Here is a 27372-nt window from a genome sequence, read left to right as displayed (position 1 = left end):
GACAAAATTCAGCGCTTCTGGGTCATTTCCTAATGCTTCTGGGTGACCTACACAGTTCTAAGATGTATGGGACACAGGTACAGAAATGAAGACAACACCTCCTTTACTGGAGGCAAGTTGGTTAAGAAAATACCTATCCATCCAAAATTATTTTAGGGTGGAGGCAGAGAGAGGGTTGATCTCTCTCAAGATCTCCTAATATCCCCTACATTCCTTGACCTGGGTGTGACTCTAGACCTGCACCGCCTCTGCTCACTCTTTTTGACGTGTGGCAGTGACCCCTAGTGGCAGAAAGGCAGTACTGTGGCTACTGCTTTGGCCAAAAGGGAAGCATCAGTGGGGGGAGGGGAGGTCAGAATCCAGAGCCTGGGGGCCAGTAGGGACGTATCCCCCAGGCAGGGAAAGCAGGAGCTGAGGGACAACTATATAGTAAAAGTTTTGAGATGATGAGGGAAAGCAGGAGAAACACAGAGGCAGAGGGCAAGACAGGAGGCAACCGGAGGCTGGTCAGAGGAAGCAGCCTGAAGCTACCTGAAAGTGCAGGTTTGCGGCAGTCCATGAGGGAGATTAGCTGGCTGCCGTCTCTTGGTGGAGAGGGAAAAGCTTGGCCTGCTCCTCAGCCTCATAGCCGCACGGCAGGTCACTCCTAGAAGAACAGACCCAGCACGGTCAGCTCCATATAAAGGAAAACATTCCTGTCACTGTGTTCTCATAGCATCCCTATGAGACAACAAAAGGCAGGGATGACTTGGGGTTTACAGGAATACAAGGAAAACCGAAGGTGGAGAGATGGAGCCCACTTGCCCAAGGTCACAGAGTTCCCAAAGGAAGGAGAGAAAGCCAGGTCATCAGATGGCCATGGCATTCCCCCAGACCCCAAAACAGAGTGGGGAGAAGCCCCAGGTGGGATTGGAGGAGGGGATGTGCTCTCTGCACCAAGAGGCAGGGAATGAGTAGATCCTCAGGACAACCCGGTGATGGAGAGGATGGTTCTCATCCCCTCCTTTTCCTGCAGGCTCCAGACAACCTCTAAGTAGGGCACAGGGGAAATTTAATCATTTCTTTGGGTCCCACCCAGAGAACTCAAGAGCAACGGCGACTGGTGTACCTGTTGTCATTGATATCTGTGGCATTTCCTGAAGGCATCATCATTGAGAACACAGGATTAGGAGAAGAAAAAAGGATAAGGGGTGTTAGAAGCCATCTCCCCAAACCCTCTCTCATCCTGACTAATTAGAGAAAAAAGCAAGACTTTGGAGTATAGCTGCCACCTGGGTCTGTGGCTCTTTATTTTCAACTACCCCAAGGTGCCTGCTCATTTTGTTTGAGAAAGTTCTCCCTGATCCCTTCTGAAGGAAAGGAGAAGGGGAAAGGGAAGGGAGGGTAGGGACAGGCACGGCAATAGAAGGAATCCACTTTTAAGGTCCAAGACCCTGAAGCGATGGGCCATGTTCAAGCTATAGGTATAGCGTCACTGACTTTTCTCCTACTTTTCAACTTGCCCTGGGGATCCCAAAGCCTGGTCACCCATCTTTTTCACTCACCGTTGTCCATGTTGGCCTTCTGGTAGGAAGCCAGGGGCCCGCCAGAAGATGGGGCCGCACTGCTGGTACAGGAGTTTGCAAAGCTGGATGAAGCAGAGGAGAGAGATGCTGCCTCTGGCACCCACCCTCGAGGACCCATAGGACCCAGAATCCCCGCGAAAAGGGAGTCATACTCCCCTCCCATCCCGAGAACACAGGGCAACAAACAGGGTTGCAGGCTGAGAGGGCAATGCCCACCTTCTCACCGTAGGTGTGAAGGTGAGAAAGCCTTCAAAATGAAGCTACTTAGGAAAGGAATTAAGTGTCAGCCAAAAATTGACCCAATCTATGCCTTATGGAGAGCAGAGCCTTGGGTGGGGACTCCAGCCCATGCCTGGGCCACTCACTACATGTCTGAGGTGGAGCTGGGCGCAGCCTGCAGGTACAGATTCTGGTAGTTCTGGAAAAGGCTGTTGGTGTAACTGATGCACTCAGGGCTCCGGGTGCCACAGGGGTTGGTGGGTGAAGACGCTGGGTAGTGGCCGGGCCGGACGGGTTTGGCTGTGATGAAGCAAGGAAGATGACCGTGAGGACGCTGCTTCCTTGCAGTTGCCCTGGTCCCGGAAGTCATGGAGCTGGAGCTGGGCCGAGCTGCTCATGACCTCACTCTCACTTTTATACACTTTTGGGGGGATGGTAGTGGGGTGGTCCTTGGGGGGAGGTAGGAGAAAAAGCAATCATCTAGTTGCCTGACACTTAGGAATGTGCTGATCTCCCCCGAGGTAATCCCACCTCGTCTACAGCCTCCTACCCCCACTCACCGATCTGAGCAGAGTGGCCCCGCTTGCCGGAGCTCTTGTACCGGACGGCCTCCTTGATGCGGTCCACCTCCTGCTGGTACCGGCGCTTGTCCTTCATGGCGCCCTCCTTGGCCTCCTTCAGTGCACCCTCCAGGGCCTTAACTCTCTCAGCCGTAGCCCTAAGTCGTTTTTCCAATTTAGGAAGCTCACAACGCAGATCTGCATTGTCACGTACCAGCTGTGGGGTAAGCCCAGGGGAAGAGGCCAAGGCAAAGCCAGCGACCCAAGAGAGAGCCAGCAGTAGGGGCACAGGGGTGCCGGGCAGGGAGAGAGAATAAAGAGAAATCAAGTCAGAGAAGATGGAGACCGTGCTCTTTCCTCGAAAGGCCTCGTTGCCTTTACCTAATTGCTCCTCCGTCCTGCTCTTTCCTCCTCCCGAAGCAAAGTGGTCAGGCATGAAAAAGTTACATCATTTTCTGAGCAGCAAAACATGCCAGCTCCACTGCAGCCCCAAACTCTTATGACAGTGCCCTGTCCCGGTCTTTTCCTGGCCTCAATACCCACGCCCACAGACCTCACAGCGTGTGCCAGACCAACAGCCCCCAGGCGACCATGGGGGTGAGGCAGCCCTCACCCAGAGATGGCTTTGTCGGCATGCACAGGGCAGGCAGCAGGAGACGAAGCACTGTCTGGAAGATGCATATGGTTTTGAGTGCAGGTTAGGTGCAGTGCAAAGCAGAAGCTGGAACGTGGGAGCCCCCGCCTCACGCCCCACTGGCACACATTCACACAGCACCCCATAGGAAGGAAAGAAAATGTTTGAGGGCTCACAAACATTTGGGCTCATTACCTTCATATTCAAGGATTTCCCGGGCTGTCCCTCCCCCCATTTAATTTAAGCAACCACCTTGCAGCCAGAGAAGACTTCCTGATATTTTTTATAGGGTTGCACACATTAACGGGGGGCCCTCCAGCCTGTGGGAGCCGGCCTTGAAAGATACCGGGTGAACTGGTAGAGAACATAACCCGGGAGAAAGGGCAGAGCTTGGAAATAAGTCTGTGCCCCTTCCACTTTGGAGGACAACTTAAAGATTATAAACAATGGTTTGCTGTGACAAGAGTCCAGCTTAGTTAGGAATAGGGCTCAAGGCCTGTCTATTTAAGTTTCTGTGAACTGAGGGGGCGCCTGGGTGGCTCAGTGGGTTAAGCCTCTGCCTTCGGCTCAGGTCATGATCCCAGGGTCCTGGGATCGAGCCCCACATCGGGCTCTCTGCTCAGCAAGGAGCCTGCTTCCCCTCCTTCTTTCTCTGCCTGCCTCTCTGCCTACTTGTGATCTCTGCCTGCCAAATAAATAAATAAAAATATTTAAAAAAAAAAAAGATTCTGTGAACTGAGAAGTTTCTACATCTCTCTCATTTCCCTATCTAGTCTTGTGTCTGTAGGACATTGTGAGGAGGCCTCCATCATCGAGGTGAGTTGTTTTTGGTATTTGGGACTTCGCACAGAGAGAAGCAGTGGCTTCAGTGAGGAAAAAGGAAACAGCCCATGGTTTCCCGACACACACTACACTGTGGATAAGCCTGGAGGGTGTGATGCTAAGTGCAATAGGCCAGCCCCAGAAGGACAAACCCTTCAGGCTTCCACTTATATGAGGTACTTTGAGGAGTCAGAATCATAGAGAGCAAAACAAGAATGGTGGTTGCCAGGGGCTGGGAGGGAGGGGGAATGGGAGTTACTGCGTAGTGGGTATAGAGGTGCAGTTTTACAACACGACAGGGGTGGGGAAGGACGGTGGGGGAGTCACACAAAAGTAGGAATGCATTTAATACCACTGAACTTAAAGACCGTTCTGGTGGCAAATTTTATGTGTATTTTACCACACTAAAAATATTGGGGAAAAACAAGCAACATGACACGCATTTGGACAGAGAAGGAAAGTGAACACAGAAAGAAGAGGATGGCAGAATGGATTACAAATGTTTCTTCCCTGGACTTTCAACTTTTCTGGGATGTTGTTACATTGTTATACTGCTGTATGTATAATGAGCTAAGGGGGAAAGATGGTAGTGCAGCCCTACACAGGCCCAAATAAAATAAATATACCCTGCAGATTATCACTGGGCCACAGTTCTGGGATTTTTTTCCTCCCATTATATATGTTTTTAAAAAAAAAAAGTACCAAGTATTTATTAAATATGCTGGGCATTGCGCTGAGAAATTTAAGCTCCAGTTTAGTGAGAATATGAGTCTAAATCAAATGTCCAGGAGGGACTGAAAGAAAGGGCATGAAGTATAGATCAGGGTTTATTTCATGCGTCAGTTAGAAGAGCCGGTTGACACATTGGGGCATCTGTCCTCAAGGCTCGGTTATTCGGTGCTGGCGAGGGTGTTCCTGCCCTGTACGCACCAAACATTTCCTGTCCTGACTCCTTTGCACTGCCCCTTCCACCTCCCCACCCCATACCTTTGAAACCCAGTCAGCCACCTAAGGAGCCACAGCAGCAAGGAGGGGGACAGAGAGGCAGCAACTTAATACAAAGGGGTTCCAACCAGCCCCTGCAGGGGCTGGTTGTGCCATCTGGAGGACATCTTTTTAAATTAATTACCCTGCATGCCTGCCCCAGGCCTGGGCAGATGGAGTTCTCTCCGTGAGAGAAAGCCCCGCTTCCCTGGCTTTTTCCTCGTCTCTGACCAGTACCCCTCATCTGTAGTTACAGGCCCATGCTTCTGAAACCTCTACCAGTTTCAACTTCTCCCTCCAAATCCAGAGGCCTGGGGCATTTCCCTTTGAACAGGGGTAGGTTGGCAGCTTTGAGAAGAGAGAACAGGGATGGAACAAAGACCAGGGCAAAAGTGGAACCAAACATGAATAAGGAAGGGATTAGCAGGAAAAGTAAAAGGGAAAAGGAAGGAAAACATGCAAAAGCCAATTTTCCTAAATCCAAGGGACCTCGAAGGATTTGGGTCTCCCAGGCACCTGGCCTCAAGAGTTCTCTTCACCCTGTCCCCTACTCTTACCTGTTTGTGAACCTTTGTAAGCTGTTCCAGGTTGTTCTCAAGAAAGGAAATCTTCTGCTTTTGGGAGTGAATCCCCCCACTGTCCTCGGGCTCCATTTCTGCACTCTGATGAATGACGGGGGCAGGGGGGAAGATGTGGCTGTCCCAAGGCCAGAAAGGTCTCACCCACACCAGGCCAAGCCAGCTCCACTGGTGGCCACAGGGATTGGGAAAAGCTGCAGGCAGGGGACAGTATGGGGGCTAGGAAGTTTCCAAGGATGGAACTCACTTTCTTGACTCGAGTCGTGACGTCTTGAACGAACAGCTTGCGAAGGTTGTGGAGGGTCTGGAGTTCCCGGGCCTGGAAAGAATGATGACAGATTGGGGGTAGCCAAATCCCAGGTTAGCCTCTTGGCTCCCAAATTATAGGAACCATCAGTCTATCTGGGCAGGTGAGTCACTGATCCTTCAGGAAAAGATATGTCCTGATTATGCCACAGACTGACTCTGTATAAGGAAAGGGGTTATGGAGAAGTCAGGGAAATAAATGAAGCCCCCACCTCACCCTGTTAACTTGGCCCAGAGGGAAACCACTCACAACTGTCTCCTCCAGACCCTTGAGGTCCTGCTTGGACTGTTCATGTCGCTCGTACAGAAATCTGGGGCAAGAAGGAAACACAAGAGTCCCTCAGGATTTTCCTTCCTCCCTCTCTCCTCCCTCTCCATTCCCTTGATCTAGACTCTGTTGTAACTAATTATACAAGTTACCCACGTTTGCTGTGCAGAAATTAGAAAAGAAAAAGAAAGTACGATGAGTTTCATAAAAGGCCCATAATTTGACTACTTACAGATCAAACCACCATTAACATTCTGGTGTCCGTCTTTCTGGACTCTTACTTCTATGCAGGTATATCCCATAAAAATTGTATGGGATCATACCATTCATACTGTTTTGCAGCCTGCTTTTCACCCTTAACAGAACATCACCCACATCTTTCCAGGCCAGGGCAGCTAATATTCAATAGAGGTCATCTCGGAACATTTTTTTGGGGGGGGTCCTTCCCCACCCCATCCGAAGATTCTTCCGAGGCATTTGCCTGCGGGGGGCCACCATTTCCCACCCGCATGGTGCCCGGCTCTGCAGGTGTGAGTGAGTAGCGGGCTGGGCCAACACTCACGTCAGCTCCTGGAGCTTGCTGCTCTTCTCGTGTTCTTCATTCTTCAGCTTCTCGTAGTCGGCCTGGAGCTTCTCTAGCTCTAACTGCAGCTTCTGATTCAGGCTGCCGAGGGCAAGGAGGTGTGGGAGAAAACAAAAAGGTTATTAATGAGGGGGAAAGGGAAGACCAGCCCTGTAAACTTTTCCTTCTGGTACAAGTGGGTCCGGTTAGGACTGAGGGACGCTTCTACCTTCGGATTAGCGGAAGGAGATGCAGGCCTTGGCTTCCACAACAGCGTGAGGAGCCGTGGGCTATCTAATCATAAGAGCTCAAGGAGAAGAACTAGTCCTCACTGCCGTGCCTCCTGGAGTTGGGCTACAAAGCTGTGGCATGGTTCGGGGGGAAGTGGCCCACGGAAATGAATAAGCCGGACGCCGGGCCAAGAGGGAGCCTAGAGGCCAGAGCCGGCCAGGGGGACTCTTACTCTTTGAGCTCATCAATGGTCTTCTGCTTCTCGTTGATCTCGTCCCGGAGCCGGGCCAGCTGCCGGTGATGGGCCTCCCGGTGACTCTCCAGCTGCACCTCCAGGGCCTTCTGCGAAGACCCCCATCCCACGCTCAAAGCCAGACTCCCAGGCACCAGCTGGGAGAGGGCCCCAGCTGCACCCTGCCCCTTCCCCACTCACCTTCACATCATCTGCATCCTGGGTGTCCGGCTCCTTGTCTTTCAGGGCCACTTCATGCACAGTTTCTGAGGGAAAGATGGGAGAGCAGCTTACTCAGCACCCACCTCCTCTGGAAAGAACTTCACTTAGTGACCAGAGTTCCAGGCAGGACAGGGGACAGTGACCCAGTGTGGGCCCCTGAGGATGTGCTGGGTTAGGACGGTGTGGTTTGCTACAGCAGGGAAAGAGGTCCCTGCAGGGTTTACAGCTCGTGTACAATAAGCTACGGGCCCAAGCTTCCATGGTCTCAGTCTCATGTGTGGGATGAGCGTACTGTTAGGAGTTGCATTTTGGTGTTCATGGCTTTTCCTCCCTGCCCCCCTCTGGGATCTCAGGTCCCAGGATGCGTGGTTTAGAGGTTGAAGAAGGCCTCACCCTGGGCCTGGAGCTTGGCCAGCTCATCGCTCAGGGAGTCATAGGACTCTTCCAGGTGCCGCTTCTTTAGCTCCACACTCTGCATATACTCTGTAAGTGAGCGGATCTTGGCCTCGTGCTAGTGGGGGGAGGGTTGGGGAGGGGAAGAAGAGGGATGGAGTCAAGGACACAGCTGGGCAACACTGACCTCTGCAGCTCTCCTCCCAGGGCCCCCTCCTTATGCTGCACCAGCCTGTAGACAGTGGGCCATGGGCCATTTCTTTGGAGACTCTTCCTTGAGACCCCATCAGCTCAGAGGGTGGTACCCCTCTGAACCTTCCCTTCCCCGGCCCGGCCCCTCTCTGGCTAGCCCAGGCACTTCTGTTCTGGACTTTGGCTGACCCTAGGCCCTTGACATGAAGGGTGGCTGCCGCGAGTCTTATCCCATAGCCGCAGAACCGTCCTCCTTCCCACAGCATGCAAAGGCTCTCAGTGCCCGGCGCTCACTTGGGAGATGAGGAGCTGGCAGGATGAGAGCTCCCGCCCAGTCACCTCCATCTTGCGGTGACATTCGACCTGCAGGTTCTCCAGCTGCCGGCAGCGCTTGACCACTGACTTGACTTCCGACTTGATTTTGCTGATGTAGAGTCGGGCCACCGTGAACTCCTCCTCGATGGCTCCGCTGATCTCCACTGGCTGTGGGGTGGGAGAGGGCAGGAAGAGGTGCTTCTGGGCTGCAGGGAAGCCTTTTCCCATTCCCGGGGATCTGGCCTGTCCCCGCGTACACCCACCCACATGGAGACTTGGGTGGCACCCATATTTTCCAAACAACTTTCAGAGGCTATCACCTGGCATTTCATACTAAATCCTTCTCCCTGCACTTAAAGATCCAGTTCTGACAGTCGCCCTCTTCCATCTTATAGAGCAAAGTGATTTGGAGTCGCACTGATCTGCTTGATGGGCACTGACACAGACTTGCATATCTCATTCCCAGCTCTGGGCCTCACCTCTAACACCCGTTATCATATGCCCATCTCCAGGGCCTCTTTTTTTAATTTTTATTTTTTTTTTAAAGATTTCATTTATTTGACAGATACAGTGAAAGAGGGAACACAGCAGGGGAAGTGGGAGAGGAAGAAGCAGGCTTCCCACAACGCAGGGAGCCTGATGCAGGGCTCAATCCCAGTACCCTGGGATCGTGACCTGAGCTGAAAGCAGACACTTAACGACTGAGCCACCCAGGCGCCCCTCCGTGGCCTCTTTATTCAGCACCCTCTAGAAGGTGTATTTACAGCTGAGTCTATGCAAAAGTCTACGTGTTTTCCCGGGTCTAATTTAAAGGTGTGTTTCCTGGCTCTTTGGCCCGCCTTCCTCAGTATCCCTGAGGGCCTGGTGCCCCGCTGCCTCTCCCACCAGTGCCCAGGGCAAGATTGACCAGAACAAGACTGCTGCCTCCAGTCCCACTCACCAGCTTAATCTCCCCGTTGCCCACGATGACACTGAACTCACTCAGGTCCTTCATCAGCCCGTTCAGCACCTCTGCAATTCGTTTCCGCTGGTGTCCACTGACCTCTTGTAGCCGCTGCAACTCAGACTCCAGAGCCAGCATGGTGGCCTGGGGACAGCCCCTCACGTCACCCCATGGCCATCTTCCCACTCCCCTCCCTAGCCCAGGCAGAGCCTCTGTCTCAGATGTGACCCTGAAGATGGCTACAGAGAGAACACAGGCCCTGCCAAAGGGTCTGGAAGAGACAGGGGTCAGGAGGGCGAAAGGTGGTGACAAGGCGGGAGAGGGTCCCCTGGCACACTGCACAGTGGGGCAAAGGCATGAGAGTGATGTGCCCCTGGGGTGCAGAGGTCCCTGCTGGTGTTCTGGAGGCTGGGGGTGCCTGGACCCCAGTCAGCCACTCACCACCTTCTGAGACAGCTCATCCACCAGAAGCTGGTTCTGCTGGCTCTTCTCCTCCACCTCCTGGGACTTCTGGTCGTAGTTCACGGCCAGCTCCTCCAGGGCCTGCAGCACCTCCTTCACCTCTTCCTTAGCAGCATCGTTCTCCGACTGCAGGTGGCTCAGCTCCCGCTGGACCTTCTCATTGTCTCCCCGAGTGGACACCAGCAGCTGGGAGCAAGAGGCGAGGCATGTGAGGGGGTCTGCCGCCAGTGACTGGCCCCCTGGTCAGGGGAAGCCAAGAGCACTGCCACAGATGGGGCCTCTCTGGCCCCCTAAGCCTGGAGGGCGGAGCTCAAGGAGAGGGGCAAGGGTCAAAGCGAGAGCAAGAGGGCTGTAGGCGTCACAGAAGGAAGAAACACCCAGACTCCCAAACCTGTGTTTTATACACAGTCCCAGTTAAGTCCCGAGACTTGGATAGTTTGGGGGGGGGGGTGACCAAGTTCTTCTTCCATCTGGTTGTAAAAGATCTTTTATGCCTTTTAGGGAACACAGTGCCCTCCTCTCATGTCTGGTCCTCCTTCCCATTACCTCTTCCTGGTCCAGCATCTGCTGCTTAAGCTTCTCTATGAGCTGACTCTGCTGGTTGATCTCATCATCCTGTTGGAGGCAAGGGGGAAAGGTGGGGTGAAGGGAATCTGCTCTGTCTAGTCAGGACTTACGGGGGTGTGGGCAGAGGAAGGATCCTGACAAAGCTCCAGACAGTTCAGGCTTTGAGTTAGAAACCCCATATCCTAAAAAGAAGTTTTTCCCTCAGTCTCTTGCCTCATTCCTGTCCTCACTTTCAAATTCCTTTCTCCCCGGAAGATGGTATAACCCTGACAAAACACCGCAAGAGCCTTTAGGTTAAAGCCCATGTCCTCTAACCCAGAAATCCCACTTAAGTGCTCCACTCTAATCAAATCACTCAAAAGCAAAAACACGCTACTAAAAATAGAGAAGACTAGAAACCCTGTAATTAATGGTTCGATGCATTTCGATAAATGGACAGTTAGGCAGCCATTTTAAAAAAATACTTTTGTATGGAATCGGTAACAAAGTGGGAAATTGTTCCTTATACGATGTGGAATGAAGGAATCAGATGCAAAGTTACATACACAGTGTATCTCAATTCATGCTCTCTGTGTGGAGAAAAACAGAATGCTAAAGGTATTATCTCTGAATGGTGGGATGATGGAGGACTTAAATTTTCTTCTGTATGTTTTTAATCATCTTCTAAATTTCTTAATATAATTTTTTATTAAGTTCAATTTTAATTCCAGGATAGTTAATGCACAGTGTTATATTAAGTTTAAGGTGTACGATGCAGTGATTCAATAGTTCTAAATGCTACTCAGGGCGACCTTCCACATGTTCAATAACGAGCATGTGTCCCTCTTAAAAAAAAAAAAAAGGCAGTACAAGTGAATTCCTTCATCCCTCACTTCCCATGCCACTGGCTGCCCCCCCCCCCCCCCGTGCCCTGGGCGTCCTCACCTTGTCATCGAGCTGCTTATAGAGGCGGCGGATCTCCTCCTCATATTTCTGCCGCTCCTCAGGGGCAATGCGCACCACGATGGAAGAGTTGTCATTCACGGGCGTCTCCTCACAGAGCTCAGTTCCCAGGGCCGCATCGTCCCCAGCCAGGCGCTCCGTCTCAGGCACATTCTCTCCTGGCCAAGGGGCAGAACAAGGAGAGGGATGGGAGAAGGTCCTTCAGGGCTCCTTCCCGCCTCACTCCTCAACACTGAGACCTCCGGGCGGGTCTCCATCTCTGTTGCCAAGTGCATGCACCTCCAGCCTTTTCTGGGGGGTGGGATAAGGGCCACCATCAGCCCCCTCTCCCCTTCCCTGATCACCGCTGGACTGCACCCCTCCAGAGACACAGCCCTCCTCGGAGGTTGGCCCGCCCTGAAGTCCCACACCAGACAGGACCCCTCTGGTCCCCTCAGCCTCCTTCTCCTGCCGCCTCTCACACCAGCTGGAACCCTCTCTAACCATTGCGCCACCGGCTGAGCTCAGCCTCTAGCTTGGCAATTGTCTCCTTCTGAGCCTTTGTCTTCTCCTTCTCCTTCTCATATTTCTTCTTCCACTGCTCAGCAGTCAGCTCCAGATTCACCGAGGCAGTGTTCTTAATGGTCTTTGCCCTGGGGGAGGAGAACAAGGACCTCCATGAAGGCTGGCATGACACGGAGAGGAGAGAGCAACAGGGGCTGGCTCAGGAGTGGGGACCCTGCCACTGACCGCTGCCCGAACATCAGGGTGGACTTGGTCTCTGCATCATTGTAGCTGGACGGTGAGCAGCAGATGAACATAGTCGTCCGGCAGTTTCCTCCCAGAGAGTCTTGAAGAATCCGTGTCATTTTGCTGTCACGATACGGGACGTAGCTTTTCTGGGGGAGGAGGGAGACCATGAAACAGAAAAATATTCAACAAGGAAATCAGAAAGGACAGTGATGCTGACAAGGGGTTGCACACCCCATGGATTAAGCATGATGAGATGGCAGCGGTAGGAGAAGATGGGACAGGGCCTAAGGGACACTCACCGTGCCTTCAGCCAGTGCGGAGATCACGTTCCCAAGGGCTGACAGTGACTTGTTGATGTTCTTTGCCTCATCCAGCACAGCCCCCTCTGCTCCGGTCTTGCTGACCTACCAGAGCATTAAGGAAGGAGCATGTCATGAGAGCTGCAGGGGGAGAGAGGGCTCTCGTGGCCTCTTCTCCACTCAGGAGGGTTCAGTCCAAGGAGGGGAGGGGACAGGGGAAGAGAACAGACAAGGCCCTTCCTCTATTACCCTAACCCTCTTGCCAAAGCCACCCCTCCCGCCCATGTATTATGCTATCCCATTTATAGGAAATGTCCAGAAAAGGCAAATCCACAGAAACAAAAAGTAGATTAGTGATTGCCAGGGGCTAGGGGAGAGAGGAATAGGGAATAACTGATAACAGGTGATGAAAGTGCTCTAGAATTAGTGGTGATGGGTGCACAACCTTCTAAGAATCCTAAAACCCATGGAGCTATATATTTCAAAATGGTGAAACTTTATGGTATGTGAATTATATCTTAATGAAAAAGTTACTTTGATGAAAACAAGTCCCCAGACCTCCTCCCCTGCCCACCCCACCGCCAGGTCCCCAACCTTCTCACTCCCTGCCAGGTCCACAAGATACAGCTTCCCACTGAGCTTCTGCTCGGTCTCCATGTTCTCCTGCTTGATGTTGATGAGGAAGATGCTGTGGCTCCGAGAGCTGTGCTCGTTCATGTCTGCAGGGCCAAGGCAGAGGCGGTCCTTGTACCAATACCTGCGGAGCTGAAGCCCGAAGCCCCAGCCTCACCTGACCGCTGGCCCACCCGGAGACAGAGGGCACCTGCTGGGACCAGCCCTGCCACTGTGCCTCCCAGGCAGCTGGGTCGCATATCCAAGAGGGGCCCCTTCTTCTGGAGGACACAATCCGCCCTTGCTCCCTTCCAGTCCCTCAGCCCCAGAGGACGCAGAGGAGCAGCAGACTCCCAGACTCAAGAGCCCCGTAGATCCCCACTCACTGGTGACAGCCACATGACGATTTGATTTCCCCTCATCAATCACATCTAAAATCTCCTCGGGACTGGACACAAAGCGTTCGGTACAACCCTGCAGGAGGTGAATGGACAGTGACCCACGAATGTTGATCTGCTGATTGTATTACCTGCACGCTGACCAGATGACCTTTCAAAACTGTCTTTTCCAAACCCTCAGACTTTCCCTAGCACTTGGCACATCTCACTTCTCTAAGACATCCGCCTTCCAATTTCTGGGTCTCTAGTCTACCCTCCTGCCATGCCCCCACTCTCAGTACAGTGACCCCCACCCAGATGCCCCATCCCCACTCTCACCTTGACAAATGGCACCCGATTCTTGTCCTCATGCACAGACAGATTTGTCTTGGTCACTGAATCAAGACAATGCAGGGTAAGCAAGGCCAGCAGTCCTTCCCCCAACCCTGCACCCTGCAGCCTGCTGAGACAGTGGTTTCTTCTATGTGAAAAAATGAGGGGGTGCCTGGGTGGCTCAGTCGGTTAAGAGTCCACCTCTTAATTTTGGCTCAGGTCATGATCTCATGGTCAGGAGATCGAGCCCTGCATCAGGCTCTCTGTGCTCAGTGAGAAGTCTGCTTGTCCCTCTCCCTCTGCTCCTCCCCCACCCCCGCCACCACTCATGCTTGCTTGCTCTCTCAAATAAATAAATACATAAATAAATAAATAAATAAAATCTAAAAAATAGAAATAAAAATAAAGGAGAAGGACTTCCCCATGAAGTTTTAATTCCCTGCACACACTGAAAGCTTAGTTTCTTCTCTTCCAGGATTCTAGCCTAAGGTTCCAGCTGGTCTCAGGCTATTTCTATGTAGGCCTGGTTGTTCACACTCATCTTCTGACCCTTTTCACTTTTGGAAATTTTGGGGAATGGAGGCAAGGGACATGGGTATGAGTGTGTGTGTCCTCTGCACAAAAGCAATGTGATCTTTCTTTTCCTTGCCCTCCTCACACCCCCACCTGCCCAGTTGGGTTAAACACCACTCACCATCCAGAAGGTCACGAATTTTGTCCAGGTAAATCTCAAAGTAAGAAACCTGGTCAGGGAGAAAGTGAAGAGGGCCTATCTTAAATCTGACCCAGGGATCTCATGTGACTATGACCTGCTCAAATGGTAGTTGGAGGAGAGAAAGAGCAGACGAGAATATCTTGGCAGAGAAGAACTGAAGTAACCAGAGCAGGAAGTAAGTTGGGGTGCCCAGGTACTCAGCGGGTTCATACTCGTTCTTCCCCTCCCAGGCCCCATTTGAGGATGCCCAGCTGTCATGCCATGATCACCTTGATGTGGAACTCAAGGTTCTCATCCATGGAGTAGATGTGGTTGAAGATGTCTCGGGCAATTCGAGGAATGATTCCCATCAGCTGGGGGTCATGCAGCTTTCCCTGGGGAGGAAGGGTATTCCAGAATGAGGCTGAGACTCAGAAAGAATGAGACAACTCAAGAAGTATGCAGGTGAACCCAGAGGTCAGAGTGGGTAAGAAGACCATCTTGAGGTAGGAGGCAGTCACTGCCATGTCTACCTTTAACTGGAACGATGAGAGACCCGAGTGGCCCTTTGGACTTTTATGGCAGCTGCTTTTCCAGAGCAAAAGAAGAAAGCTAGAGTAGTGGAAAGGATGGAAAACTGCAGCAGGCTGGAGGGATTTCACTACACTTCCACTATCATCCTGCCCCTCCGCTCATCCTCCAGACCAAGCAAGCTTGATTCCTAGGTCTTGCCCCACCGAGATTCCTGGGCCTCCCATTGACACTCCCAGCTCCTCACCTCCATGGTATGTGTTTTCCCTGAGGATGTCTGTCCATAAGCAAAAATGGTGCCATTGTAGCCAGCAAGGACATCTGGAAGAGACAGCAGAGAAAGAGCACTGGTGGAAAGAAGTGGGATAAGGAATGACGAACCTGAAAACATACATTCTAAAAATACATCTTACAAAGATAATACATGTTACCTTTGACAATCTGCATGGCACATGCATGATAAACTTGCTCCTGAGTCGTGTTTGGGGGGAACACACGGTCAAAGACATATGGCTTTCCCTAGAATGGGAATAAAACATGGCAGACATCAGCAGTCAGGATGTGAGGGAGAAGAAATACCGCAGCTCCCTTCCATTAGCCCGAGAAGGTCCCTGTTTTTCAGCCATCTGTATCCATGGATGGTTTGGGGGGATGACAGGGACTAGAGAAAGAGGAGCAAAAGTTAGTGCTGACAGCAGGAGCTGTTCCCATGCGCTAGAGAGTGCCATTGAGAAGTGTCACAGCGTGAGACTGTGCGAGGGGATCTCAGTCTGGGTGTGATGATTTAGCACTCCACCACTCCAGGCCCCTCCCTGGGAAACCTAACAGGTAAAGACAGTAGGGCCACAGGCCATGGAGAGTGAAAAACAATTCATTAACATTAAAAATCTAGGGATCCCTGTGTGGCTCCGTTGGTTAAGTGTCAGCCTTTGGCTCAGGTCAGGATCCCAGGGTCCTGGGATCAAGCTCTAAATCGGGTTCCTTGCTCAGTGGGGAGCCTGCTTCTCCCTCTGCCTGCTACCCCCCTCCCACTCCAGAGCTCTTGGTCTCTCTCTCTGACAAATAAATAAATAAAATCTTTAAACACATTAAAAATCTACCTCTAGGTTTAAAAATATCATTCTCAATAGTTCCATATGTCCTGATAAGGAAGGATCTTCAGCTGCAACTAAGTGACAGACGCCAAGTTAGGGACATATGTATAGTATGTTTCCTATTACGTAAATGAAATCCACACATAGCAAGCTGCTAAGCTGTTGTACAAACATTAGCACAAGTTCTCTCTCTGTGAAAGAAATATATGAAATCAGTAATGTGGGTTTCCTTTTAAGGAACCAACTTCAAATAAAGAGAAACTGAAACAAATCACTGACCGACAAGTACTTTGTTTCATTTAGGTTGCATGTTACAAATCATGAATGCTGATACGATGTTACAGATACAAAATATTTACAACCTGGGGAGCCAAAAAATGTATTCACTCTCTAAGGATACTAAAGGGAAGATCTCTGGTAAGATTAAATGGGAGGGCGCCTGGGTGGCTCAGTGGGTTAAGCCTCTGCCTTAGGCTCAGGTCATGATCTCAGGATCCTGGATGGAGGAGCGAATCGAGCAGGGAGCCTGCTTCCTCCTCTCTCTCTCTACCTGCCTCTCTGCCTACTTGTGATCTCTGTCAAATAAATAAATAAAATCTTTTTAAAAAAAGATTAAATGGGACTATGCTTGTTCTCCATCACAAGTGACGAATTTCTCAGTGGTGTTTTCCTGCCATTCAGTATAAAGAACCTATTGACTTAGTTGTCAAATTGTTTTACTACAGAGCCCATCTTTATCCATCTGAAATGTAAAACTCTAAGGTGACGGTCACCAGAGTTTGGGAGACATGTTTTAACTAATTAAGGAAAGTCATAAAACTTTTATTGGGCAGAACCAGAGACAGCGGCTCTAGGAATATTCACAATATTTCATCTATACATAGAAATTTTTTTCTAGATGAATTTTCTAGACAAAAATGTTAACAGTGGTTACTCTGAGGAGAGGCAAGTCTTTTATTTTTCATTTTGTATCCTGGATTACATACATATATATATGTAAGTTTTATTTCGGGGGCACTTGCATGGCTAAGTGGGTTAGACCTCTGCCTTCAGCTCGGGTCATGATCTCAGGGTCCTGGGATCGAACCCCACATTGGGCTCTCTGCTCAGTGGGGAGCCTGCTTGCCCCCTCTCTGCCTGCCTCTCTGCCCACTTGTGATCTCTCTCTCTGTCAAATAAATAAATAAAATCTTTTAAAAAAACTTTTATTTAATTTTATTAGTAATCTCTACACCCAGTGTGGGGCTCAACCTCACAACCCTGAAATCAAGACTTGCATGCTCTTCTGACTGAGCCAGTCAGGTGCCCCGGGATTGTTTATATCTTCAAACCATGTACAAGTGTTTTATTTTTAAAAGTTTTTCTTCTTAATGTCACAGAGAGTGGAACAGTAGTGTATTATTTTGTTTCTTTCTTTTTTCTTCTTTGCATGAGGGAAAATTAATAAATATATCTTTTAATATTTAAAAGATTTGAAAAGTCTGGCTCATGGGGAAAAAAATCTACCTGAAATATTTACCTGATCTGTCTTCGACGAAAGCCTTTGAAGCCCCCAAACCAGAATCCTCAAAGAGAAATAGGTTGTGAAGATGCTGTCTACAATGAAGGGAATACTGTAAACTGATCAAGCCCCTCTGGAGGACAATTCTATTAAATATTTAAATGTCCATACTATTTGTACTCTATATCAGGGACTCCAGTGTTAGGAATTCATTTTACAACACTTACTTAAGCGTTTAAATATTTATGTAGAAGGATGTTCAGTGTAGCGCATTGTCTTAAAGTAAAACTAGAAACAATTCAAATATCCATCAACAAGATATTCGTTATGATACCTCCATATTCTATTCCCCTTAAAATGAGTGAGGTGGGTTTATATATATTGACATGTTCAAGCTCAAAAGAGTAAAAAAAAATAAAAACAGTGTGTGTAATGTGATTATATATATTTTTAAAGCATATGGACAGAATAGCCTTAAAAAAAAGACATGGAAGACTTTCTGCAGACCAGCTAATGGTGATTATCACAGAAGGGCAGAATAACAGGCTTGCAACATTTTTTCTGTGATCTTTAAATGTTTTACAGTGACAACATATTGCCTTTAAATTAAAATAGTAAAATATTATAGATGATGTTATAGAAAAATATGTAATCACATGACAAGGTATATACAAAATACTGTTAATCAAAAAATAGTGTGCAAAAAATAAATACATAAAATAGTATGCCATGTAAAAAACAAGTACAAAAAGTATGAAAAAGATGATTTCATTTCTACAAAAAAATGTATATGTACATATGTACACCTTACTTAGAAAAACAAGGTAAGGGGTATCTGGGTACCTCAGTTGGTCAAGTGTCTGACTTCAGCTCAGGTCATGATCTCAGGGTCCTAAGATCAAGCCCCACCTCGAGCTCCTTGTGTCAGGTTCTGTGCTCAGCAAGGAGTCTGCTTGTCCCCTCTCCCTCTCCCTCTGCCCCTCCCCCTGCTCATGCTCTCTTTGTCTCTCTCTCAGATAAATAAATAAAATCTTTAACAAAAAAAAAAAAGAAACATGTTAATGGTGGTTATCCTTGGACAGTGGAATTTTAGGAGTTCCTCTTCTTTTTTTTTAGATTGAAGACTTTTCTGAAATTAAGGGCACTTGACTGGTTTGGTTGGAAGAGCATGCACCTCTTAATCTCTGGGTTGTGAATTTAAGCCCCACACTGGGTGCAGAGATTACTTAAATAAATAAACTAAAACACACACACACACACACACACACACACACACAAAACACTTCTGAAATGAAAATGTGTAATTTTTAAATAAGAAAATTTTAAGTTTTTCAAAATTTTAAGTTTTTCATTCTTAGCATATAAAGAACTTTCATAAATTAGTAACAAAAAAGATAAACCTCAACAGAAAAAAAGTTGACAAGAGCTAGGTACCAACAAAAGAAAAATAAACACAAATTCAAACTAAAACAGTAATGTTGTTAGTCACTTATCAAACTGAAAAACACAAACTTAATTGGAATACCCAATGTAGATAAGCATTAAAAAAGGTATAACTTCCTTGAAATAAGCACCTTCATCCTTTTCTACTAGGACAGTAAATCCATACAACTTTTATGGGGGCAATTCATAAATACATAATCAAAAGTCGTGAATTGCACATATCCGCTGATTCAGATGTTCTACTTCTAAGAATTTATACCATGAAAATATTTGTAGCAAATATTTAGTTACAAGAATGTTTATTATCACACTGTCTTATAATAAGAAATTGGAAACAACTGAAAGGAATAATATTTAGGGGACAGATTAACATAAGGAATTGATTAAATAATGGCATGTGTATATTTTTATTCTTTATTGCTATTTAAAATTATGTCATAATAGAGGCACCTGGGTGGCTCAGTCAGTTACATGTCTGACTCCTGATTTCAGCTCAGGTCTCAATCGCAGGATTATGAGACCACGCCCTGCATTGGGCTCCAAGTAGGCATGGGGCCTACCTAAAGAAATAAAATAAGATAAAATAAAATTAAATGATGTCATAATAGAACATCAATAAATCTCAAAAGTGTGATAGTAAAAGAACTCAAACACAAGAGAGCACATACTGTATTATCCCCTTTGTATGAAATTCAAGAAAGGACAAAATTTAGCTAGTGACAGAAGTCAAAACGGTGGATGCCTGGAGTCATATTGAGAGGTGAAGGCAAAAGGGAGCTTTCAGGGGTGATGGAAATACTCCAAATTTCTATCTGGGTAGTGGTTACACAGGCATCGAAATATGTTATAAAATTCATCAAATTGTTTGCATAAGATTTGTGCACTCAATGTATGTGAAGTATACCTCAGTGCTCTCATAAAATAGAACATCATAAAATGATGTTATAATAGCACTTAAAAATGGCTGGTTGATGCACCTCATTATTAATAAGAGAAATGCATACTAAAACTATGAAATACCATTTTAATCTATCAAAGTGGGCAAAATAAAATATTTTGACAATGCATTGCTTTGGAGAGGGCATATACAAACATGGGGCAACTCCATGAGAGGCAGTTTGGAACCAGTTCTTAAATTTTTAAGTGCATAGACGTTAAGACCTCAACTTCTAAAAATGTATCTTACAGACATATGCGATACACACACACACACACACACATATACACACACACATACAAATACACACACAAGGTCATTCAATTGTTTGTAATAGCAACTTATTAGGATAATCCTAAAAGTCCATCAATAGGGACCTGGTTAAATAAATTACGGCATATCCCTACAACAAACTATACAGTTGTTAAATAGAATGAGATATGTCTTCACGTGCTGATAAGGAAGACTCTCCTAGACTCAACGTTAAGTTTAAAAAAAAAAAAAAGCAAGGTACAAAACAGTATGTACACTATGCCACCATTCTTCTTTAAAAAAAAAAAAAAAAAAAGAGTATATGCCAGGCACCTGGCTGGCTCGGTGAGAAGAGTATGTGACTCTTGATCTGGGGATTATGAGTTCAAACCCCACATTAGGTATAAAGATTGCTTAAAGTAAATTGAAAAAAAATTTTAATATATGCACGTATATATGTAATAGCTTATAAATATATGGTATGCTTTTAGAAAGACCCATAAGAAACTGGTGAAATGGTTGCCTTCTGAAAGGGGAAACTGGGTGGCTACAAAAGAAAGGTAGGGAAGAGGCTTACTTTTCATCGTATACATTTCTATATATAATTTGAATTTTGTCACATGTGTATGTTAAGACACACAAAAATTAAACATTTTTTAAAGTACATAAAATTACGTAAAATATTTAGTAATGGTAAATAGTAATGGTATTATGTTAGTGAAAGAGCTAACTTACAAAACAATATATAGTTTATTATATACTTTTATTTAAAAAAATATATATATGCAGCAAAAACTCAGTGGAAACAAATATATTAAATTGTTAACAGTGTTTTTCTTGGGGTGGTAGCAATTTGAGTGATTTTTATTTTCTCATATGTGTTTCTCTTTGTTTCTAATTTTGTCAACAATTAAAACATATTAGTATTGTTGTCAGGCTATGTTTAATAGTATTTTTTTTTTTAATCTAGTTTGAGGGGCACCTGGGTGGCTCAGTGGGTTGAGCCTCTTGTCTTCAGCTCAGGTCATGATCCCAGGGTCCTGGGATCAAGCCCACATCGGGCTCTCTGCTCAGCAGGGAGCTGCTTCCCCTCCTCTCTCTGCCTGCCTCTCTGCCTACCTGTGATCTCTGTCTGTCAAACAAATAAAATCTTTTTAAAAAATAAAAATAATAAAGATCAATAAAAATAAAAATCTACCTTGATTTTTTAAAAAGGTTTGAGTGAGTTTATGAGGTATTCATAGGGCTTTTGTGAATTTTTCATCCTCGTTATCTGTACGGTTCATCATTACACTGCATTATAAAAAATAATATCCTTCTTACATAGAATAAAATCACACAGTGTTAGAAGAAAAGAGCTTTAAAGTGGTATTGATACCTGTTCTCCTCAGTGGTAATACCTTTCTTTTTATTTTTTATTTTTTTTAAATATTTTCATTTATTTATTTATTTGACAGAGAGAGAGAGATCACAAGTAGGCAGAGAGGCAGGCAGAGAGAGAGGAGGAAGCAGGCTCCCTGCTGAGCAGAGAGCCCGATGCGGGGCTCGATCCCAGGACCCTGGGATCATGACCTGAGCCGAAGGCAGAGGCTTTAACCCACTGAGCCACCCAGGTGCCCCAATACCTTTCTTTTTAAATGTAATTAATTTACTTTTTGTTGAAACTTGATTCTTGAATTGTAATCTAACTCAGTGTTGCCTCTATCCGGTGGCCAAGAAACAGAAACAAACAAAACACGTCTATCTCAGCCCAATGACTCCCGCCTCTTCTCCACCAGTGATGTCTATCTATGCTTCTTGAAGCCAGGAATGCAGCCAAAGGGGACTAAATATAACTCTCAAGCCAACTTTGCCCCTCCCTTCTTCCCTTCTGGGAACATGGGCACCAACTCCTTCTCTGCCTTTCCCTTGGTCTTTCTCCTCCTCTCTCTCACACAAACATTCCCAGCGATAGGATTCCAGAGAAGCCTCAAGAGGCATTAAGATGGAGGGCGCTCTCCAAGTGCTGAAGGCGATTCTGGCCTGAGGAACTCAGCCTAGGCTGGGAAGAAAGAAGAGACCAGAGAGAGTAAAAGGGTGGTGTTCTCAGTACTGTGAGGATAAAAGATATCCAAGAACTAAAAATGGGTTAACTTCGTAAACTCGTGACCATGGAAAGCCACAGACACAGATGATAATTTCAGAGGTTCTGGAAAGGCCTGCTACCACTTCCCGACTCTTGACTAGGCCCTTAAATTCCAACTGTAGTTTGTTATTTCATCTTCTTATTTTTATTTCTGTTAAATTGTGAATTTCTTTTAAATTTTCCATTGATTATACTCAAGATGAATTTGTTCGTCAGATTTTTTTTTTAAGATTTTATTTATTTATTTGACAGAGAGAGATCACAAGTAGGCAGAGAGAGAGAGAGAGAGGAGGAAGCAGGCTCCCAGCCAAGCAGAGAGCCTGATGCGGGACTTGATCCCAGGACTCTAGGATCATGACCTGAGCCAAAGGCAGAGGCTTAACCCACTGAGCCACCCAGGCGCCCTTGTCAGATCTTTTGATGAGAGTAACTAGACCAGTGGTTTTCTACTTTTTCTGCCTCTAGGCTGCTCACATGGGAAATATCACCATTATTTATTTATTTCTCACGACACACAATTACTTTGAGTCAGACTGTTAGATGTTGTGGGAGGTTTCCTACTAGAATCTGTGTGTGCATAGTTTACAAAAGCCACTTTTTTTTTTTTTTAAGCTGTTTCTGATGCCCCTCCTGGGTCTCTGCCCAGACCACTCTATAGCCTGGATCACCAAGTAGACCAAGAGTTTCTTGAAGGCAGGGATTCCCTGTAAATCTCCAACATCAAGCACAGTCCCTGGCCCACAGGATGTCCTTCATAAATATTTGTCAAAAACACAGACATTGATGGAGGAAGAGAGTAAGAAGATATTAGAACCCTGGGTGTTTGGATGAAACAACCAGTAAGAAGGGGAAAGGTTAACTCCTTCCCAGTGTGTCAAAGGCTAGCTTATGGGGAGACAGCATATATTAAAAAAAATAATAACATCTAACCCTTACCAGGAGTTTATTACACACCTGTCAATGTGCTAAGCAATTTATGTGCATTATCTCAGTTAATGTTCACAGCAATCCTAGAAGGTACTATTGTTATACCATTTTAAAAGGCGAAAGATTTATGCAACCTGAAGAGAAACCAGAGTATTGTTATACCATTTCATACCTGTGGAGACTGAGGTTCAGAGCGGTAAGGTAGCGTGCCCACAGACACACACCTGAAAAATGGTAGCACACAGTCTCAAACCCAAGCAATCTGAATCCAGACCCACAGTACCACAGTAATCCAAGGACTGAAGTGCCTGAACACTGAACACGGTGTCAGATCCTACTCATGGCTTTTCCTTCCCCTTCCCCACATGACCCCCACCCCCATTTGGACATTTCTCCAAATGTTTTCTGACAGAACTGGAGCCCTCCATCACTCCCTTTTTTCAACCTCAACCCCATCTTAAGAAGTCTGCAGTTCTCCCCCCCATTCTCTCCCAGGAACCCCCCTCCCCACCATGCCAGGGTCAGAGACTGGAAGACCAGTTTCATTAGAAACACTCAGGGAGACACACCACCTTTGAGGAACATCCCCTGAGATCCACTCCCCCTTCCACCCACCACAATCTAAGCCCTCCTCACAACCTTCTCCAGAGAGCTCCCTTTCAGAGTCCTGCAGCCCAGGGCTCCAGTCTCCCTGAACCCACCCCAAGCCTCCTTGTTGTCTCCTTGCCCATTTGTGCTTCCCAGCACCTTTCGGTAGTTTTCCATTACGATAGCGGACTAAAGCTAATGGGAAGGCCAAAGACCAGGGGTCCCAAGATGACCAACCTTTTCAACCCTCAGCAAAGCACTTGGTAGAGGCTGAACTTCTGAGCACCAGACCCGATTTCCATGGTGACACCCCTGGGGATTGTTGCCATGGTAATGCTGGAGCAACACTGGCCACGGTATATCCTCTCTGTTTTCCTTTATGAGACTCCCCCAAAGCTAAAGGGAGACCTGCTCCCCCTCTTCAGTTTTCAAAGGAATCCTGGGCCACCCCACACAATATTGACTCTGGTCTAGTAATCCTGCAGGTCCCAACCTAGCTTTTCCAAATCAGGTATTTGACAGGCCTGGATTTTTGCCTGCTCAAGAACCTGCTAACCGGATATCTGAGGGAGGAAGAATAGTGGACACTCGAATGAATGAAGGAGAGGAACCAGGAAAGGGGGAGAGAATGTATGGGTCTTCCCTCACTGTCATCCGTCCCATGTCTGGTATAGAAGTAGCAACCCAGACAGCAGGCACCCGGGCACTCTGCCCACAAGACCAGGGCCGAGAGACACTTAAATGAGTCCAGTTAAAAAGTCACACTGGATTCTGAGTGACATAAGAGCGAAACAAGGTACACAGCACACAGACAGTGACCCAGACACCCCTCCCCTATGACTCAGGCCATTAACTTTGGCTAAACCCCATCCCCCAGATTCCTGGGAGAAGTCAGGGGAGTGGGGGAGGGATGAGGTTGAAAGAGCTGTTTTTCCAGCGTATTCTCCTACCCTCTGCCAGGCAGAAAAAGCCCACGAACATCTGAGACTCTGAAGCCCTGGGGTAGCCGCAGTGCCGCAGAGGCAGAGAGGAGAGCCACCAGAGAAAGGAGCAGGGGCTGGGTTTGGAGAGACTATTGTCTGCCCCTTCCCTCTTCCCTCACCTTCCTGAAGCAGCTTCCTCCATTAATTCCTCAGATGCTGGGCCCCAAAGGGAATGAGAGGAGGAAAGAGGAGAAGGGGTAGGAGATTTCCTTCCCTTTACAGTACCCTCGAGGGTTGCCTCCAAATCCCTTCTCCTAGAGCCCTCCTCTTTCCAAAAGAGCAATGAACGGTCAGGCTGGGAAGGCAAGTTCCAAGGACGCTGCCTGAGACAAAATGGCCCCCCACAAGCATCTCTCTCAACTGGAGAGATTGACAGGAAGGGCTGGGGCAAAGGAAGATACACAGAGAGACAACGGTGCAGCCCCGCAAATATCAGGCAAGACATGCAAGGAAGGACCAGCTGTGGAACTAAGATAGAATCTGAACTGGCAGGGGGACCTGGACCTCTCTGCCTCTCTCTCCCTCTCCCCCTTCTATGGTGTCTTTCCTGTTTCACCAACTGGACAGATCAATACCACCACTCCTTCTCCCAACATCACCCCATGCCCCATGCCCATCACACCAGGATGGCCTGAGAACCTAAAGGAGTTTGTTCAGACTTACCTGAAAGAACTAAACCAAGGAAACTAGGCTTCAAAGTAGAAGCCTTTTGTGGATGTGCTCCCCTATGACCATCTCCCTCCTGTTTCTCAACCTTCATGTCTCAGGGGAACCTCAAGCTCCAACTCTCACAGCTAATGCTTGCTGTCTGGACTACTTGGAGAGGAGCCCCCAGCACCAATTATTTTAGCCAGGTGACACTGACCAAAGTGTAAGGCCTAAGGTCCTTGAGGCCAAGAGAGACAGGGGTCCTCTAGATGTGGCAAACATGCACATATGTAAGCACCCACACAAGGCAGAAGCACCCATTTGAGTTCAGTGGGTGAGAGCTCAGCACAGTGACAGACTGGGGCCCTTGGGGATGGGACATGTAAGCAGGCTCTTCCTAAGGCATGTTTACTCAAAGTCCCACTCTCATTGATTCGGAGGCCCATGCTCCCTCCTCATCTTTCCTTCATTCGTTTAATAAGCATGCCTTGTGTCAAGCACTGTGGACCAAAGATATGTAAACAGTGCCCCTGACCTTGAGGACAACCATCATATGTGCCGCTCCCTTCTCAAACTGGCTACAGTTTCCTGGCCCAGCACCCCTCAAGCCCTACAGGACTCAACCTCAGGTCCTTTCACCCCATAGCCTAACAATCCCTACCAAACTAGAAAAGGAGGGGTGGGTGAAGAATTCCCTTTGGGCTATCACAGATAAAGGTCAAGAAGAGAAATCTGCAGAGGCAGTGTGATATAAAGGAAAAGCCATGAGCTTTGGAGTTAGAGATTTAGGTTCAGATCCATGAATTAACAGGGTGACCTTGAGAAAGTCATTCAACTTCTTTGGGCCTCAATTTCCTCATCTGTAAAATGGAAATATTAATACCTACTTCAGAGTGTTGTTTGAGATTAAATAATACATGTCCAGTAATAAACCCACAGTAAATATTAGTTCTCCTTCTTAATAAGATCTCCTCGTGGGTAGAGCTGTCATGATGAGGTAGAAGCAGCTTGATACTTTTTACTAGATCATCAAGAGGAAGGATGAATAAGCAAGTACCTATTAAAACCTCAGGATTTGGTTATTTTTATTTGTTAGGGGAAACTGGGGTGTCTGAAGCCTCTTCCTACTGCACCTGGGAGGGAAAGGCAGACATTTCCTTAGGACCCCAGAGCCCTCTTCCCAGATTGGGTGTGGCATCAATGCATTTCTTTCCCAGAAAACCCTTCATCAGACCTGTGCCCTCTGCCCAAGTCTAGGCTGTGACTACTTCAGGGGTTGATGGAGGGCTTGGTCTTAGAGCCCACTCTCATTCATACCTCCGCCCGCAGAGACCCTGGACTGCCCACCTCCCATCTAGCCCATCCACTAGTCTACCCGCTCCCGTCCTAGGAGGTGGGGGTAGAGATCTGAGCCAATAACAAAGGGAAGATGCGCTTTCCCTAGGGGAGAGGGAAAACATCAGAAAAACACGGGACTGGCTCTAAGGGGTGGGGACAATGCAGCGAGCAGCAAAGGGGAGTTTGGTCCCCAGACTGCGAGGAAGTAGCCCCCTCCCACTCTGCGGAGACTTGGCCGCCCGCCTGGCCAGGCCACACCCAGCCATCCTGATGCAGGGGAGAGGAGGGGCTGCGGCGGAGAGGATGGAGGCTGAGCGGCGGGGAGGGGGCGCAGAGTGGCAGCCAGGGGCAAAGACTCGGTGGGGGCGGGGGCGGGGGCGATTCATCTTTCCGACCCCTCCCCGAAATTCCCTCCCGGGGCGACACTCACCCCAATAACGACGCTGTCGTCCCCTTGGAAAATGGGGATGAACTTGTCTCCCCGCAGAATCTCGGCCTGGTTCAGGGGCCGAAATCGGCAGAGCACCTTGATGCTACACTCGTTGTTGGTCTCCGCCATGGTGGTCGCCGGCGACGGGCTGGGCACTTCTCGGGCTGCAGGGGCGGGTGTGCGCTCCGGAGGAGGGGTGCTCAGCCAGGGCCGAGGCGGAGGACAGGTGCTCGGTCTCTGGAGCCGAGAAAGCAGGCGGGGCGCCCGGGCAAGGGCTGGAGAGCGGGGCCGGGGCGCGCTTGCTCGCTCCTGCGGCACGGGGATGCGGGCGACCTGGGCGTCTGGTCCTCTCTCCGCGCTCTGCCTCTCCGCCCCTCGCGCTGCAGCGCCGCGCTGCGGGCCTGGGCGGGGCGGCGGCCGCGGGGCGGGCGGGGCTTCCTTCGCGGGGGGCCTCCCGCTCGGCTTCCACCCGCGGGGGCACCTTTCCGTTCCTCTCTCCTCTTCCTCCACCCCAGACGCTCCTAGGTAACC

General features: G+C 48.2%; 1 protein-coding gene across 2 annotated transcripts; it reads right to left on the bottom strand.

Moving 5' to 3' along the window:
- Positions 1-567: 567 nt before the first annotated feature.
- On the bottom strand, positions 568-26970 carry KIF5A (kinesin family member 5A; the record flags this gene model as incomplete). Of its 2 annotated transcripts, XM_080811481.1 has the most annotated exons (28): positions 568-646; positions 1109-1136; positions 1545-1627; positions 1931-2084; positions 2345-2561; positions 5342-5446; positions 5610-5681; positions 5919-5979; positions 6499-6600; positions 6962-7071; positions 7163-7227; positions 7577-7694; positions 8063-8251; positions 9024-9170; positions 9468-9674; positions 10035-10103; positions 10980-11155; positions 11481-11629; positions 11727-11875; positions 12029-12133; positions 12623-12747; positions 13027-13114; positions 13357-13412; positions 14045-14093; positions 14335-14439; positions 14823-14896; positions 15007-15094; positions 26842-26970. In XM_080811481.1, the coding sequence occupies 28 exons, from the start codon at positions 26968-26970 to the stop codon at positions 568-570; spliced, it is 3099 nt and encodes a 1032-aa protein (XP_080667607.1). The 2 variants fall into 2 exon arrangements, with proteins under 2 accessions (XP_080667607.1, XP_080667608.1); XM_080811482.1 differs by lacking the exons at positions 14335-14439; positions 14823-14896; positions 15007-15094.
- Positions 26971-27372: the final 402 nt, after the last annotated feature.

This window comes from Martes martes, assembly GCF_963455335.1.
Source record: "Martes martes genome assembly, chromosome: 8".
Lineage (NCBI taxonomy): Eukaryota > Metazoa > Chordata > Mammalia > Carnivora > Mustelidae > Martes > Martes martes.
This window is presented reverse-complemented; position numbering and strand designations above follow the sequence as displayed.